Source organism: Schistosoma haematobium, chromosome 1 (genome assembly GCF_000699445.3).
Source record: "Schistosoma haematobium chromosome 1, whole genome shotgun sequence".
Taxonomy (NCBI): Eukaryota; Metazoa; Platyhelminthes; class Trematoda; order Strigeidida; family Schistosomatidae; genus Schistosoma; species Schistosoma haematobium.
The window spans coordinates 42,553,246-42,572,884 of NC_067196.1; the positions used below are offsets into that span (position 1 = coordinate 42,553,246).

The following is a 19,639-nucleotide window of genomic DNA, read 5'->3' on the forward strand; positions in this document are numbered from 1 at the left end:
CGTTGTGTTGTCCTCGAAAAATCTTGTTACCGTATATCCAAGGAATTGTTCACATCCATGTTAGATTGATTTTGTGTGACCTAGAAGAGCTTGTTTACAAACACGGTGCAAATCAATTTTAAGCACAGTTTGAACATTTGTTTAGGACGTCTGAAGTTAATTTAAATTATTTTGTGCTGTACTCATTAAGGCTTCAGGACCACCCGTCACACCACTATTCTGAAGTATTTCTCTTTGGCTCTCAGTCGTGATTTCCTCTGTTTTTCCGCTTTTTACAGTACTGACGAGCGCCTGATTTTTGCGGACATGTACAGGAATACCCAACAATAAATCCTCAGCTCTCAGTATTCCATCAATTTGCTCCATAGAGATTAAACCTCATCAAAGATAACCACACCCCATCTTCTTGGTTGGTTTACCTACTCCGCCTGCAGTCCCTACGGGGACTACTGCCAGTCGCAAGCCCGAATGAAGGAGGTGAGTTGTACATGGGGTTAGCGACCCCATCCCGTAGAAAACTAACTCGCTAAAAAAACACTAACCAGAAAAATTACCAGCATACAATCTATAAACAGTCGGATTACGAGAATATCTATAGATAATTGTTTATTAAATAAACCTTTGATTATATCTACCTGATATCTTTCTAGATTTTCACTATAGTTAACTCTGTAGAGGATTACTGACTTTGAAAGGATCAGCCTATTCTTTCCCATCCACAGATGAGCAAACGTGCTTTTTTACTTCCATTCTAGAAGACAAAGGTAGACAGCTAAGGAGCCACCGACAGTTTGTTATTCCAATGGTAATATTCAAATAAGGGTCCCAAATGATTTACTACTTTATTTTATGTAGACATAGTGTTTTTTATCTCCACTATTAAATAATGACATTTTATTTGTTTTATCAAGGTCGATCCTCAAGACTTGCTCCTCTATGGCATGTAATCTACGTTATAACCAGATAACTAAAGCATTAATCCAACTTTGCGGATATGTGAGAGAATCGAGTTATGAGTTCATCAGCATCAAATTCCTTCAACTTTCCTGTCTTCTATAAGGTTGAATCAACATCACTATATCTCTTATGACAGGAGTCACTGATGATACTCGTTTTGCAACCTATCGTTTTCATTCCTTCTTTTAACTGTACCATTTCACAGTAGTCAATTTCCAACCCATTGTCGTCTGATAAGATAGACCAGCTGGCCTCTTATTTTACCCGGAATTAACGGCCAACCAGAAACGTATATTGCCAGAAGTCGTACAAACATAGTCTCCCCATTTCTTTCTGTTTATACTACATTCTGTAATATCGATAAATGACATCGATCTGGACCTCAGACAGCGCGCGTCCGAGTATCATTTCCGACATAAGCAAATAATTAAAAATACGGTTATTTACATGATTTATTGGTACGTTTTCTGCTTCCCAGACTTCTACAAAGCCTAATATTCCAATATGTACCTTAATTCTTCATAGTGATGAGCTGTGGGATAATCTTTTATTAATGATTATCTGTATAAATACGATAGTAAACAAATACAATGCATGACTACGCCTAAATTCAGGGTGACTTAATTTACTTCGAACCGTTTGAAACAATCGAGAACAAATAAATAAGAGTTTTCAATTTATAAAGTTTTGAACGTTAATATATATTCAAAATAGTAACACTGTGATATGTGCTACTGATATCAACAAATACAAGTAGTATGTATCATTAGTCGAAAGTGAAATGCCTGGAGACAGAAGATTAAGAAGACTGAAGAAAAGAGAACGAAAACAGAAAATAATTGCTGTGGAAATGAAGAAACAGTCAAGTCTGAAACTATTGATTGGCATTTTGCAAATGAAGTATTTACTGTATAGTTTTCAAATTTACAGAAAGATTCTGTAGTTTTATGTTTAGATACATTCGATTGTCCCCATATATGTTTTCGTTCACTATAACTCTATTATATTACTTATGTGTAAATTTCTGTAAGTCATTAGAACAATTAGGTAAAGACATATGGGAACATCTAAATTGTGTTGGAGAGATGACTTCAGACGTTTGGTTTTTAGCTTGATTATCCCTCTTTGATCATCATCTTAAGGAGTTATGCCATCATCTGTAAATTCCTCAAGACGGTTTTTAAGACTGTCAGTATTAGAAAAACTCATGTTTGTTATTATCAGTTGATGAAATCAGACCTCGGTTACGAGGAAAAGTGTCTGCATAGATTAGACTGGCAAAATGAATAAGCTGGTCCTAGTGACAAATCTTCTTGAAAGATACAAGAATCTTATAGACCATTAACATTTCTAACTCACAGCAATGAAACCATAGTTATAAAGAATAATTTTCTGTATATTCATTTGCTAACTTATTTTAAGCATACCTTAAAAAGTACTTTTATTAGTTGTCTTATCATCCATTCTTTACTGGTTAATCAAAACATAAGTAAAGTCATGAATAATTATGTCCTTATTAGACCTGATACACTGAATACTAATGAATTTAAATGTATTTTCTCAGGAGTAAAAGAAGTTTAATTCAACTTCAATTATATATATATATATATTTAGCAAATGAAATTAGAAAAAATTTAATAATGAAGAAATAAAAATAATTTGATGTGATTTCATTTTTCTGAATCAAAATTATGAAAGATAAATGTTGCAATATAAAGTCATAGATAAGCCTATTCTCTAAAGTTTCAATGAAAAATCAGTGTAATCTTGCTAATATAGAGTCAAATGAAATCAAAAGAAAAATAGCATTAAAAATAAACTAGCTAATTTTATAGGTTATAGCAAAAAATGATTGTGATGTCGCTAAGTACTTTACATTATGATGAGATAGATGGTAATGAGATAAAATGCATTGTTTACTGAACCGAAAAATCAAATATATGTATATGTTTAGTGTGGTAAGCATCCGTCGATTAAAATTGAACAATGACTGGGGTGATAAAGCAGACTAGTGAATTAGGCTTTCAAAAAGGCAAAGCTTTCATTAAAAGCAAGCATTCGAATTAAACATTTTATTTTCACATCTCTCGTGCATCCCCATGAATTGAAATATATATATATATATATATATATATATATGACTGGTCGTACAGATTACTTATATACAGAATACTATTCATCCGTATTCTCTGATTTCGGGGCAGCTTTAGGAAGGATACCAGTTGGAGGAACAGTTGCATTTTTACCTTCTTCCAAATGGAAACGCCGGTAATACAATTGAATTTGTGTAAAGACACATTTCCAGTCAGGTACTTTCATACGCATTAAATCCTCAATGTCAAGTAACGGAGAAACATTGCCAAGTTTCCTGCCAATAGATACAAAGAAAATCGATGAAATCCTCAGGATTAAAAAATTTTAAATTAGTTATTTTCTAAGTAGGTAGATAGAAAATACTTTTATTGGCTGAATGTTTATTCAAATGCACTCTGTTTTCTAAAGTTCACACTTTATACAATCGAATATATATCATAAATACTCAGAACAGATATTGAATAAGAGTTTTTGAAATAATAAACTGAATTTTTATTTAGATTTTACTATTCTGTGGGGAAAATGTTTCGTGAGAAATTTGAGCGAAATATTAGTCAATATTGTAAGTTGGTGATTGAAGGTAGTCGACAGGAAACCCTTGACATAGGTTCCTAGTCCTCAGCACTACCTCCAAGCATCATCTCATATTTCAACATAGTGCAAGTGATTTTATCTCATTTAGAACATTGACCACATAGCAGCTTGATGGGTAGAATTCGATCAACGTTAAAAAGGGCTTGACATACATACACTAAGTGAATGATCTATTGTAAATTAGCCAGTGTTTTCTATCTGACTATAAAAGAGAGCTTACCTAATTTATGATCCTGTAAATTTCTTTGTGTAGATCCTATTGGGTGACTACTTATGAGATTTAAATAACTTATTAGTTTTTCTTACTCAGACCTTATAATGCGAAACGAATACTTTCACCCATTTTATTTGGATTAGTTTATATCTATTTTGACTGGCTTAAGGATTCGATGAAATTAACGAAAGTTAGTTTACATGAATTCCAACAAGTACACTAAATTTATAATATTGTATTATTCATTTAAGAAATTTCAAAGAAACTATTATGGGTCTATAGTGACAATTTTTGTTATTCATCTAAACTCATATTATCATTAGAGAACTCGTCTTTGAAAACCAATTTAAGGATTTCTAGTTGAAAATATTTTTGCTATATCCTTTCATTTTACAATGAGTTATGAAAAAATCTAAAATCTAACCCCATTTTTGTAAATTTTAACCTAACCCTTTAGTCACACTTATACTGTCCGCTAATCGCTTATGGACTCTAAGTATATCAAAATTTACTCCAAAAAAAACTATTTCTAGATCTTTAATAACGAGTTAAGATGAAATGATACGTGTGAAGCGAAAGAGTAGGAAATTAAAAAATCGAATGTTGATTGGCAACTATCATTTATTAGTTGATATATGCAATTCTGTAGCCTAGTAAATTATGTTTTCTCTAAGTTTTACTGTGAAATTTAAACTCAACTGCAATAATTGTGCTTATAACTTTTGAATAGGATGATTTATTTGCCAAAACGCATCCAAATAAACAGTTTCAATAAAAAAATCCACGTTAGTAGAAAGATAGCGCATCAGATGTTTAGTAACCTGGTTTGTTAAATGAGAAATTACGAGTTTGAAAATTCAATACCTTTTAAACTAGTTCACTAAAATTAAGTCAAATCAATGTTACCCGAATACAGTTAGTTCTTCATTTGATTAAAAACAACGTACACACTGCCTTGTTCTACAACAACCCATAGGTAAAATAGATATTATTTGAAATTAATGTAATAGACTCCTTTTTTTCATATTTATACTTTGAATATATTCATTTCAGAAATAACATTACAATAATAACAATAATATTTTCTCATAAACTAACATATATCATAAACAATTTCAGTGTATTTCTTGTGTTCTCAAGTTTAGTTTGATTGAAAATGAATTCTATTTGATCGTTTTAAAACTAACAATTGGACAAACTAAAATAATTTATAATAGTTGAGATTATGAGTCATTTGAAGCTAGACCATCATAGAAAACCTGAATGCATTGGACGGCCGTTTACTCCTATCGTGTAACTCCTCAGCAGTGTGCATCTACGATCCCGCTTCGCGAGATTCAAACTCAGGACCTATTGGTCTTAACCTCCAAACCACTGAGGCAGCATCCAACGGTGTCAATGTCTAACTTCAACTAATAATTCACTTTTTAAAATGATGTTACATATAAGACGACAGTCTTAGAATATTGTCTACCAAATTAATATATACACAATAAAAAGCATTTTATGATGGCTTAAAACTGTTCAACATTTATCAACATAGTAGTTTGTCACACTACAATTATTTACATACATTAATGATTTATTATTAGTATTAGTTACGAAATAATTTATATTACACATCAGATGTATTACGTCACTTCATAACTAGGATTAATTTACAACGTGTATATTTAACCGTACGAGTTTATAAGACAATTTTATTTGCAATACTGAACTATATTTAAAGTGTTATAAACCTATTAAAAAGTAATTATTTCTGATACATCATCTTGCAATGCATGTTATTTATAGAAAAGTCACAGACAATAACGATTATTAGGAGTAATTAAAACCAAGCTACCTTCAATGAATTATCTATAGTTTAATATGAGGTTTTCTCTAGTTGATTTATACTACTTCAGTACTACGAATCATATTTTACGATGAGTCTTATTTCTATGTAATAAAATGATGATAACGTGATTACTATTATGTTGTTATTGTTATGTTGCTGTCATTATTATTGTATTCAAGCTGTCCGTCATTTTTGATTGATCTATGACTATGTGACTGATTGGCCCTTTCTATACAGGTCAACAGGTCGAACCAATGTCAATATGTCTACTGACTCTCAGTTAATCTGAATGCCATACTTCTAGAAATTTTCCGGGGATCTTGAAAATTCCCCATTTTTACGGTTTCTACGTTTGTTAGTCGAATCAATATCCTTAGTTATCTACGCGCACTGATATCAACGATAACATACTCTGTTGTTTCACAACTAGTCTGTGTTCGTATATGTGGGGAAGTGGATTCTCATTCTGTCCGATTTAACTTCCCCCGATGTTAGCACACTATTTTGTTGATGGATTTGTCTTCTTTTGTTTTTGTATATTTTCATCTGAATACAAAAAATGAAGTAATTGGGTTGTTTTGTGTGATAAATTGATTTTAATACGTTTTAAGCTTATTGAAGTAACTTCTGAGATGTTTTACAAATAATAATTGGATTTTTCGACAGTCGCTTATTTACGTCACTGGCTCCGAATAGATTCCCAGCTTTTTGGATGCAAGCTCTTTGACAATAAACGTAGCTGTGAGTCCTTTGTCAGCTGAACATAAATCAACTTTGGAAATCAGGATCGCTCTACCATTTGTAAAATAACAAAGGTCACTTTTACATAAAGTAGGCATTGAAGACGTTATCAAAGACAACAACGTATTCTCCTTGGTTAAAACAAACAGCTAAGAATAAAAACTAACATATAATATTTCATTTCAAACGTCTCATCGTTCATACGTAAACCTGACCGAGAACATATACGGAACGTTTATTTAAAAAATGCATGTAATGTCAGAAAAATGTCAAACTGTAAACGTTAAAAATGATTATCAATTTCTAGATCACGTCACGCAGATATAATAGACTACTCAATGAATAGGCGAACAATTCACGAATTCCATTAAATTCCTACTTATTGCATCACAGTCATTGATCATGTTTTGTCATCTTTCCTTTTTAAAATGCCATATTTGTTCTCTACTATCAAAATTATAAATGGAACAGTTGGTTTTCACATGTCATCCATAGTGTCATTTATTATACAGTGATTTATGGTGAATAATTTTATGTCTGATATCTTATAAAAAACACTGCACCTCACGATATGAAATAAGAAGATTGCTACAATAGGGAGTTCTCTATTCGGCAAATTCATTGTCAGAGCTGTACAATCGCAAATATATACTTATTTTTCAAGATGATAATAATCACAATAGTAGTGATAATCAAATTCTGTTAAACATGGTAACATTGAGATGGAATAAACAAAGGCATTAAAACGTCACTTTTTTATCAGGGAAACTAATAATATTCTAATCGAATTGAAATGAATTCATGAGTCTATCCAAGCTGAGATAGCTAAGCTAGTATGGGAGTTTTCAGCTGAGGAGTCTCGTACTAAAACGAAATGGCTGTCCAGTGCTTCCAGGTTTTCAGTGGTGGTCTAGCTTATAGAGACTCATGAAATTACTACAATCTCCATAAATCCCCATTGTGATAATTAAGCTAATAATAGTTTTAATTCACTTGATATTGTTTTACTTGAATCTTCCCATTGATGTATTAGGACTGAAATTGATCACTCTCTTATTGGCATATGTGCATACTGTGCGTATGCCTCGATATTGCCTTAATTTACAAGTATTATAAGCAAAGATGGATGGTGGCTAGCAGTGGAATCCAGGACGCGCGTTTCGTCCTGTTTGGGACTCGTCAGCTGGATGTACCTGCATCTGAGTTGATGTTCACCCTGGGACTCGAACTCAATACCGTTCGCTTCAAACGACATCGCGTTATCCTAAAACATCAATGGGAAGATTCAAGTAAAACAATATCAAGTGAATCAAACTTCACCCCATTGCACAAGCAAGTGGCTATCAGGACTCAGTAGCTAAGTGGGCTTAAATATTCATAATGAAGATAAATGGAGAAATCATATTTGGGAAAGGAAGGCTCAACATGATAAGATAAAATGTTGAAATTGAGATAAGCTGTAATTAAGAGGATCATAGAGGCAGAAAAAACCCAGTCGGAAGCAAAAAGTCTATAGAGAAGATGAAAGACAAGCAGAGAGCTGTAAAGGGAGAAAACAATGAAGAAGAAAATGAAAAGAGATTAAGGTCATGGTAAAAGAAGGAAATGAATTCTCCAAAATCGAATTGTTAACTGAACCTATCTATCTTATTTTACGTCTAAATAGGTATATTCCGTTTACTTCAAGACACGTTAAAATAAAATAAAAGTAATATAAAACTAATTAAGTCAATAGAAAATGTTTAACTATGTCCTTCATCAGCCAAACTAGCATTATGGATTAGAAAAATATCAAATGATTATGTTGTTCTTATGGAGCGTAACTATCTCGCTGATATATATATATACATTGTCCACAGATTACTATTAGTGCCTAGTTAATGGAAACGTTAGTTGACCCAGTCTGTGTTATAGAGATTATAATCAAAGGATTAATAAGGTTTCTTTTTATAAAATCTTCTTACTCTTTCATCGAAATGCTTTTTTTCTATTAATAGTTTCACACTTCTATTTTGTATTTATAAATACTATAACAGAAGATTATTTTTAAGGGCTAATGATGAAAATTTTATGACTTTAGTTAAAATTTGCTTTTCTTGATTGATTCCTGGTAGATAGGATGTAGTTCACTTTAAAAATAATTTTTCTTTTTATCCTTTTCGAATATTTTATTTATTTATTTATTTAAACACATAAACATTGGTACAAGGAGGCACCAAATAGATATGCGCCACATAAATCATTCGATTTGTGTGAGAACTAGGATACTGCCCGGGTTCTCAAACTGAAGCAGGTGGTCTTCATAAGGAGCCACTCCTCGAGCCTTTGACCTAGATGTCTTATTCACAAGACAGTGGAGCAAGGTCAGGAGATGCAGTCCCATGATGGCCGGTGATCAACGATTAGTTCATACGCCATTTGTTCTCTTATGATCCTGGAGCCCATGTGCACCATTGGCATGGAATCAGGGTTTTCCAACTCCCCTCGGTGGACTCTTCGTGTCCACCGACCCGGTTAGATCTCTGGACATTCGCTTTTCGTCCTATCAAATTCCTGAACAACACTCCCGCCACGAGAAGGCAGTGAGTAGGACTTCCTGGCAGTGGTTGTGTACGCGTGGTCATGTGAGAGCATTTCGAGAAGTTGAGCTTACTCTCCCTGCTCTCGGCCGTACCAGTGCATTTTGGGGCCTTTTCGAATATAACTCATTATGTATTGAAGAAAATCACTTCTTTACACTAAATATTAAAGATTTCAATATTGGCTTCAGTTCAAAAAACTTATTTCTTTATATCAAGGAAATAACATCAACCATGAATATAGTTTGGTGTATAACTCTACTGAATTAAAAGTAATAGCAGTTTTCAAGTAAAAATTGACGTGTTAGTCATAATTTAGTGTAGATTAACGGTCAACTTATAACACTGAAAATGAGATATTATTGAATAGGATGACACAGTTTATCTCTCTTATATAAACTGAACAAAAAATCCAAATAGAATAAAGTAACAAAGTTTAAAAAACAGTTATGTCATATAAGTAATCCTTCACTTTACACATTAATCTGTATGATTAGAATTGCTGAGTAATTTCAATATGTTTCACGTTTAGTAAGCGTGATGACTTTGAAAAAAAGGTAAAATTATATTTCACTAAGTGAAAATGAGTCGATATAATTATATGATTTTTTTTCTATATAAGTAATATCATTCTAAAATATTCTTCATTATAACATTTTGTTGTATCCAAATTATCAAACGCTACTATATTAATATCAGAAGGGGTTTTGTGGATATTATAGTAATTTCAATGGTGCACTGCTGAGGAGTCCCACATTAGAACGAAACGGACGTCTAGTGCTTCTAGGTTTTCCATGGTGGTCTAGCTTCAATTGACTCATGGTCTCAACTATTAAAATTCTTTTTTTATTAATCAATTTAATTTAAGTAAAAGAACTATATTTTTCAAACAAAAGAGGTGGTAATTCACATTCAATATTAACTGTATGTTAGTGGTGTAACGAATTATTGTTGTGTTTTGTTTAATAAATCAATCTATTTCAAAGGTACAACATTTTGTTGATATCGACTTCAAGGTTGGACTTGATAGTTTTAAACAAATTGAGCATCGGGTAGAAAGTTATTAATAAATACATTTTTCATTGTATCCCACCTCTTCAGAGACTTATTCACTATGAGGAATTGGCTTACATCAAGTCACGAAACGTTGGAAATATAAAATTTCTACTGAGATTTAACAAAAAAATATATTTATTAAACAACATTTTATTAAATATTACGATATTTTTAAATTCTTTTAGGTAGTATTGTACCACAGTGGCCAGGTAGTCAGTTAAAATGATATTTACGTTTTGGACTGATGTAATTTCTTGTGAAACTTATAGGAATCAAAATTATCTAACTTCAAAAAAGACATGCAATCAAAATCACAGATGAACAGAGAAGTGATAAGTTTTTAGTAAGTGGTTATTTGTTCTTTCAATGTCTTTTATTAAGTTTGGCGACATTCTGGGAGTGTTTGATACTCAACTTTATTGTAATTTTAATAAACAAACGAATAAAGTCAGCTCACTATGAAATGACGAGGTCGAGTGTGGTTAGCATTTCTGGTCGATGCTCTTTAGTGGTGTTACATTCTCTTATCTGAATGGTTTGTTTGCAAAACCTTTAATGTAAATTTGAACAATATTATAATTTTTGGAAACAAAACCATTCAACCAAGAGAAAACCGTTTAACAAAAACCAAGTTGTTATGTGTGACAATGAATAATATTAATACCAGATAATCTTTCGTTTTCGTTACGATTTTCAAACCGCATCATCCTTCTAAATCTCTTTATTTCTTCTACTTAATTCGTTTTTTTTTTTCATTTCTGTTTTATGCATTTCCATGTGTCAGTAAATTTCAGAGAAGTGGTCCTACTTTGTTTGAAATTAAATTGTAAAAACAATCTAAGGATAATGAAACTATTCAAAAGAGATTGAAAGAATTTCACCCTGGCTACTGTTATCTTGACATTTCATTGTACTATCATGCAACAAATAAGCAAAACTGACCTACATAACAATACAGTTATGTTTTTACAACATTGCTTATATGAAATTATACATATTTATATGTGAGTTTGACACGAATAATTGACTAATATACATCTATGTGTTTCATTAAAGCACGAAAACTGTTGACTGAACTATTAGATTTATAACTACTCTGAGAACAATCATGTCCAGTATTCAATATATCTTAGAATGTTGTCAGAATGATATGTTTTAAGAAAATCTTTGCTGTCGATTTGAAGTGAACGAAGGAGTTACAAAATCATATTAATTACCTGTTGAAAGAGGAAAAGATCATATTTAAGCTTTTCTTCTGTCAGGTCATCTTTTCTATTTCTTGATAAAGCCTTTAGATACAGTTTAAAGTTATTTGCTTGATTGATCCCAGTAGAATTTTTTTAACTTGTTATGATTTGACAGTAACATCTGTACGATTATTATTATTATTACTGTTACATGCTTAGCAATGTAAATATTCAAGTCTCAATGTATTATTTAAATGCCTCATATTATTTCCCTTTTATATGCATTACTTCAAACTAAGTCTTTAATACTATCAAAAGATATATCCCTAATTACAAACAAGAGCATTGCAGAAGGACTATGTGCTGTAGGATGATTGAATAAACGGGTAACTAAAATTTAAAAAATAACCCATTTGTTTAATTTAAGACAACTATAGAGAGACTTATATGAAAAGAAAACTTTCTGAATTTTTAAACAATGAAAAATATGTTTCGTTTTAAATAAACTACAGTCGTTTTAATTCGAATATTAGGAATCCGATTTTAGTGTTTTTACATACCAGCTTCAAATATAAAAGGTGTTCACATTAACTAATCTCGATGTTTATCAAAGTTACAGATTCATCTAGATTAAGGAGGTACAGTATGACTAATTTATTCAATTTCAGTCTACGCTCTTCATCTATTTCAGTGTAGCTTCAGCTGACGTTATTGAAAATCCATTGGAGCATTATTACTACAAAAAGACGGATAGCTCATTTTAAAGACAGTAAATCCTACGGTCCGTCACGTTACGACCTAATTGAATAAAAAATATATATGCGAAATGGAGGGGCATATCTGTAAGTTTATACATGCATATCTTTTTAAAACTTACTCAGCTTTTTCAAATGCCAATTCAAAATTTGCTCGTTTATTTTTTGGATCCAATGTAGAGAAATCAAATGAATCAGGATAAAAGTGATGAATTAATGCACAAAATGCTAAACCATCACCCCAACTACTTCCGAAATTTTGTATGTCCACACCCTTAATACAAGTAGAGAAAGAAATAAAGTAATCAGTAATAAATAAATCAACCCAAAAAGGAATGTTGATATCAAGGAGAAATGTCGCTGGAATCATATGTCATTTCCACCGTAAAAGGATGTTATTACCAAAGTGAATCTATGAGTTGGGTCAAATCAGAACATGAAACAATGTTTCATAGGAAATCGAAAATTGTTTAGTTGAGCATATTCTGATTTATATAAGATATATTCGCACTAAACGTTGGACTCTTCATTTATGGTTTCAAATATAACAGTCTTATCTATAACTCTATTGTAAAAATTGTAAAACGATAGTATGATGTTTTCAATATCTTCAGAAAATCACTTTTTAAGTCCCTTGTTCCTCAATGTACAGATAAATAATACTTTTGAATCTCCAAAGTTTTTACAGTGACTGGTACATATATATACATATTCTTACTTGACTAAATCAATTTCGAACAATATTTGATCTTAGAAGGATGAGGAAAACTTACAATCTCCTGAAAATAAGCTACTTCAAATTAATGCATAGATATTTAAGGTTCTATACAATATTAAATTAGTTTTATAGAATATGAAAGCTCTAGGACTTAGTGCATCCACATAAAACATATCTGTAACGTTATTTTTGTGATCAACAATCGGATGTTGTAGCTAAAAATGGTAACTATTGTTTTTCTGACTGATAATTCATATCTTATACATAACCAACAGATGACGCTATATAAGTTCTCGGAACAATCAAAGTTTGGTTGTATAAATTTATAGTGTTGGAATTACCTTTTATATAGTTGAAGTAAACAGACACAATCAATTTACTAGATATATATTGAGAGTAAAAAACACTGAACCCACAAGATTTTAATAAAATCAGAATATCTCAAGGATGGACATAACTGTGTACTTATTGATTCAAATCATTTCATTTGAAACGTTATATTCACATTGGATGACTATTTACAGTAACCAATGTAATATTCGTTTGGTTCTTAGTGTTATTTAGATTCAACAGATCAAAGTACAGTAAGTTCATTAGAAAAGCCTACCAGTAGTCTAGGATTAGTGATCAGGTTGTAACATAGCACGCAGAATTTAATCAGTACTCAAAACGAGATAAATATGACATTTGCTACGATTCAGTATTTAATCAGCTTGAAAATCTTATTTCTACAGATAAATGGTTCTAGGTCAAATAACGCAACGATAACGTTTCTGATCGTAAATCTTAATGATATATTCGAATTCAAGGGGATGAAAGTCATCCCTCATGAGTTTTCGTTTATCCTCTACTGATGAGTGGCATCAAATACAATACCTAGATTGGATAATTTCTCTAAATTGCCACTAATATTAAAGCAACCTAAACAAAGAAAAATAAAATCTAGGAATGTAAACATTTTCTTTGAATGAACACAGTTGGAAAGTAGTGAATGTTCATGTTTCAGACAAAGCAAAGTACTAAATGAATAATAATGGACTATTAGAACTAAACAGCTATTTCATCACCTGAGGTCATCATAAGAATTCATGTTGGACAATGTACATACTTATACATGGTCCAGGTAATAAAGTGAACAGTTTCATGAACTGTTGCAATTCGTTTTTCACGAATAACTTGAACCTTTATTAAATATCACATTTTTTGTGAATGAGAACGATATAGCCAAACAAATATCATAGCTGAGTTAGTTTTGTCTATTAATTTTGAATTAATAGAGCTATGAAGGCAATAATTATCAAATAAGTATATTTTCTGTTAAGATTCTATGAGGCTCTTTAATCGATCGTAAGACTGGACTGTCTTTTCATATGAAATATTAAAATTTATACTTTCATTATCAGTAATGTTAAAGACAACCAAATATATAAGATTTTATCATTGATGCTTTACTCTTAGAATTTCAGTGGTTTTCCTATCAATTCGATCTGAATATCGTACATAGTAAATATATTTTCTCACATTTGTATTTCTCTACACCGATAAAGATAGAAATAAGAAAGCTTATGAAAATGTTATATTAGAAGAATTGATAATTTAATGATTTATAAAACTAGATTAGATTCTACAGGCAGTAAAATAGAAACTTCATTACTAGATACTGACCATAAGCTAATAGTATTTTTTTCATTTAGATATTAATTTCATTATCTCACAAAGCTACTTTTGCATGGAATGAGGTTGTTTCATTTTTTAAAAAATTAGGTCGTGGTGTACAGAACTTAATTATATTAAATTTTCTACTATACATATTTGTCATGACCAAAAGTACTGTAACATATACTATATCTGATAAGTTTTAGTTCATACTTACCGTACATTGATAAAATTACATATAAACTGCTTCAAGATAATTGTCAGATGGAATTCTTTTCATTATAACAATTTTATTTGGATATTTGTGATACTATGATAATCCATGTTTGATAATTTGCATAAGTCTGAACTCTAATGAATGATAGTGCTTACGGATGGGGGGGGCTGGAAGGCAATGTTATCAGTGATAGGATCTAAATACAAACCAAAAGAATACTCAGTTTTTTTATCTAGATTTCCGTGAAAGTTTAGTCGTGGAAACTGAGCTAATCAACCAATCTGGTATCTAAGGCTATCTTAAAAGTCTAATAAGTAACTTCTAAATAACATAATGTATTGATAGAAATGTTTTTTAGATTCATGTTACTTATTTAAAACATCTCTGACACCACTTTATTTACATAAGTTTTCTATCAATCAAACATTTTACGTTATTTCCAGAAATACAAATGGGAAACTAATCTGGCAATCAATGTAAACTTTGGATAAAACTAATGCATCAAACGGATGTACTACTGTTGAAAAGCAACAGTTTGTAGTATGATTTACGATCACTTTTCAGGTTTGCTTGTTATAACTTTTATTCCAAATATTCGCAAGGCTACCGACTAACACATTAGTGCTGTTTCTGAGTTGTGTTTTTGGATATTTATTAATAAAAATACATTTGGAGTTGTATAATTTGTAAACTATTTTTATTCATAGCTTAGCTATGAATGTAGGTATGCTAATTAGTTATTATTATGATTGTTAGCAGAAAGTGATTACGATTATGTTGAGAACGCTATCAGTGGTTGTGGTATTTCGGAGACTAATTGGGTCTACTGTAATTTCTACTTACAAATGACAAATTCATTTAACACAAACAGGATCTAATGCGAATTCGATTGAGTGACAACTGACACATAACAATTCACCAGTAATCTCCAAATGGAAAGGAACACTCAGAGAAGGGATGAGTGCAGAGAAAGTTTGATATTCCAAGAGTTAAATGGGGAATATGATAATTCTGAATATATTGTAATAAAGCATGACTTTGGGAGACAAAAAAAGTTGTCAAACTATGGATGCAAATGACCAATCAAATAAAACCGGATTTTGATGAGGAATTATCGCTACTGGAAAGAAGTACAATTTATTTATAAAATCTGGATGACTTGAGACCTTCTTAGCCTAAGTAGACTGAAGTCATGTAAGATTAGGTGATCGGTTTAAATTTTTCTAAACGTAAATTTAAATGAATACAGTTATTTAAGGAATTGAACTTACTCATCAGCAGAAAAATCTGAATACAAATTTAGTCTTCTTCGGTACTTAAATTTGCACTTAGAGTTATATTCATGGCAATGAACCATTAAAGTGAATAGTAAGATACTTTCGCTAACATTCCTAATAAGTTATAAGTAAAGGAAGGTCTGGTTAGAGTTAAGAAACTACAATTTGAAACTACTAATCCTCAATACGATAAGTGGTATGTCATAATTATAATAAATTACGAATGTAAACGGTTCATTCTGTATGTTAGTATTCGAGTACAAAATTATTTTAGATGGTCAGTTAGCTAAAGTCTTAGGGTCTCATAAACATTAAAAATAAGAACTCTATACAGGAAAAAAATCAGTGACTCAGTTACAATAGTGACAGAAGAGAATAATCAGAACTTCATAGCATTATCAATAGTTATATCGTTCACCGCTTTGCGAGCTTAATCTTGGGGATTTTAAATCATGTTTCATTTGATTTACATTGAAATTACGTTACAAAATACACTTAACAATTTCGAAAATTTATTATAAATACGTCTTTTAATATTTATTATATACAGAAGAAAAATTTGAAAGTTAGGAAGCTCATTACGATAATGGTTTTTAATAATAATATATGGACAGACTAGCAAGCCACCACGAAACGTCACATTACTTCAAAACAGTATTGAGAATAAAATCAAGTTGAGAAATAACTTCACGAACAAAACTGGAATATTAAAAAAAAATAACAAAATGAGTGGTCGGAATTTAAAGGCTATGTATCTACATGAAATCTTGAACCATTAGTATTTATCATTTGGTTGGCTACAACTAGAAATCCCTCATTTCCCTACACGATTCTTACAATCTTTAAGTTAGCTAACTAGAGAATTGAAGAGGAACTCGTGTTTATTCTTATACAAAAAATCATACAGATATCTTCATGTGGATATAATAATAACTGAGTTATAGTGTTATAAATCAGATCTTTTTTACTTCATTTAATACAATAATTCAAACGAGGAATATTTTATCACTTTTTCTAAATAAAAACTCCGCCTGGAGTCCCTCCGGGGACTACTGCCGGTCCCAACCCCGGATAAAGGAGGAGGGTTAGACATGGTGTTAGCGACCCCATCTTGTAGAAAACTGACTCGCTGAAAAACACTAACCAGAAACAAGTTATTTAAACTCTGCCCTGGGAATCGGAAGGTTTTCAGTTAGGAGAGTTATGACGCCCGATGATGAAAGCCGAGTTCCTTCCGAAGTCACGAGGCAGATGCCCCTTCTAACAACCAGAGCAACCATTTATTTAGGTACATAAAATGCTTGTACAATGTGGGAGTATCTTCAAAATCGCTGCATTTCTAAATAAAAATAATGATGCTATCCAATAACTAGTAATTAACTTAGACATTTAGAGAGGATATATTTTAATCGGTTGTCAAGTCCTTCTTCGTCTTTCAGCATAGGCTGCCGACTAGCATTCTCCAACCCACTCTGTCCAGGGTCTTCTTGTCTAGTTCCATTCAATTCTTATTCATTTTTCTCATGTCTGTCGCCATTTTCCAGCGTAATGTGTTCTTTGATCTCACTCTTCTCCTTTGGCCTTGAGGATTCCATGTGAGGACTTGTCTAGTGACGCAGTTGGGTGCTTTCCTCAATGTGTGTCCTATCCACTTCCAGCGCTTCTTCCTGACTTCCTCCTCCTTTGGAATCTGGTTTGTTCTCTCTCACAGTAGGTTGTTTCTGATGGTCTCTGACCAACGGATCTGAAGTATTTTGCGTAGACAACTGTTAATAAACACCTGTATCTTCTGGATGATGGCTTTCGTAGTTCTCCAGGTTTCTGCCCCATATAGTAGAACTGTCTTGACATTTGTATTGAAAATCCTGACCTTGGTGTTGGTTGACGGTTGCTTTGAGTTCCAGACGTTCCTCAGTTGTAAATATGCTGCTCTTGCTTTGCCGATCTGCGCCTTCACATCTGCATCGGATCCACCCTGTTCATCAATGATGCTGCCCAAATATGTAGAGGTTTTCACATTTTCCAAATCGTCTCCGTCAATTTTGATTGGATTGGTGCATTCTGTGTTGTATCGGAGAATCCTGCTTTTCACTTTGTGTATATTGAGACCTACTGCTGCTGAGGCTGCTGCTACACTGGTCGTCTTCTCCTGCATTTGTTGTTGCGTTTGGGATAGAAGGGCCAGATCATCTGCGAAGTCTAGATCGTCCAACTGCATCCTAGATGTCCACTGTATCCCGTATTTTCCTTCAAATGTTGACGTCTTCATGATCAAGTCGATCACCAGGAGAAAGAGAAAGGGTGAGATTAAGCAACCCTGCCTAACACCGGTCTTTACCTCGAACGAGTTTGTCAATTGTTCCCCATACACAATTTTGCAGTTTAATCCATCATAGGAATTCCGTATGATATTGACTATCTTCTGAGGCACGCCGTAGTATCGAAGAAGCTTCCATTGTATTTTCCTATCTACGCTATCAAATGCTTTCTCGTAGTCAATGAAGTTGATGTAGAGTGATGAATTCCATTCAATTGACTGTTCCACAATGATCCGTAGAGTTGCAATTTGGTCTGTACACGATCTATCCATACGGAATCCAACCTGTTGGTATCGAAGTTGGGCGTCTACGGAGTCCTTCATCCTGTTTAACAATACCCTGTTCAGTACTTTTACTGGTATTGAGAGAAGAATGATGTCCCTGTATTTATTACACTTACTAAGATCACCTTTCTTTGGCATTTTGATCAGGTGTCCTTCTTTCCAGTCTGTTGGTACTTGTCCCTCATCCCGAATCTTGCTGAAGAGTATGTGGAGTGTCTTTTCAGTTACTGATACATCTGCTTTTAGTGCCTCTGCTGGAATGTTGTCTGACCCCGCTGCTTTGCCCCTCTTGATTTGTCTGATGGCCATGCTGATCACTTGAATTGTTAGTAAGCCAACATCTGTTGGAAGGTCCTTGGGTTCAGTAAGGCTAATCGATTCAAGAGTTCCTTGAAGTGCTCTACCCACCTGTTTCGCTGGTCTTCAATGTTGGTGATTACTTCACCTTCCTTGCTTTTCACTGGTCGTTCTGGATTACGATAATTTCCAGCGAGTTTCTTTGTTGTATCATACACGTTTCTCATGTTTCCTTCTCTAGCAGCCTTTTCCTATATCATTGCTAGATCCTCCACGTATTTACGTTTGTCGGTTCTGATGTTCCTCTTCACTTGCTTGTTTACTTCTGTGTATTCAGCTTGTGCCTTGGCTTTCTCTGCTCTTGTTCGTCTGATATTGATTGCTGTCTTCTTGTTCCTCCTTTATTCAATCTTATCCAGTGTATCAAAAGTGACTCATTTCTTGTGATGGTGCTTCTTGTCGGCCCACAATCTCATGCCATGTTGAAGTGACTGCCTCCTTGACTCCTTTCTAGTTGTTCTCCATGGTAGTTCCCTCTCCACTGAGTAGACTGTGAAAGGCCTGTAACCTATTGGTGAGGGCTATCTTGAATTCTCTGAGTCTGTCAGTATCTCGCAAGGCCGTATTAAATATTTATGATATTGTCCACCACGTTGTCCAGTACTTCTTGAGTTCAAGTTTCATCTTGGCGACCAACATGTGATGATCTGAGGCCTGATCAGCTCCTCTCTTAGTGCTCACATCATCCATTGTCCTCCTGAACTTTTTGTTGATGCAGATGTGGTCGATTTGGTTCTATGTAGTGTGATCCGGTAAAGTCCATGTGGTTTTGTGTATGCGTTTGTGTGGGAATATAGT

At 32.7% G+C, this 19,639-nt stretch overlaps 1 protein-coding gene across 1 annotated transcript in view; it reads right to left on the reverse strand.

Annotated features, from left to right (window-relative positions):
* Positions 1 to 2,551: 2,551 nt before the first annotated feature.
* MS3_00009862 (uncharacterized protein) overlaps positions 2,552 to 19,639 on the reverse strand; it is a 30,383-nt gene continuing 13,295 nt past the window's right edge. The window contains exons 4-5 of the mRNA XM_051218260.1: positions 12,137 to 12,288; positions 2,552 to 3,325 (exon numbers count right to left, since the gene is read on the reverse strand). Of these exons, the coding sequence (XP_051074106.1) occupies positions 3,130 to 3,325; positions 12,137 to 12,288 (348 nt within the window). The 3' untranslated portion in view covers positions 2,552 to 3,129. The remainder of the gene's footprint in view (positions 3,326 to 12,136; positions 12,289 to 19,639) is intronic.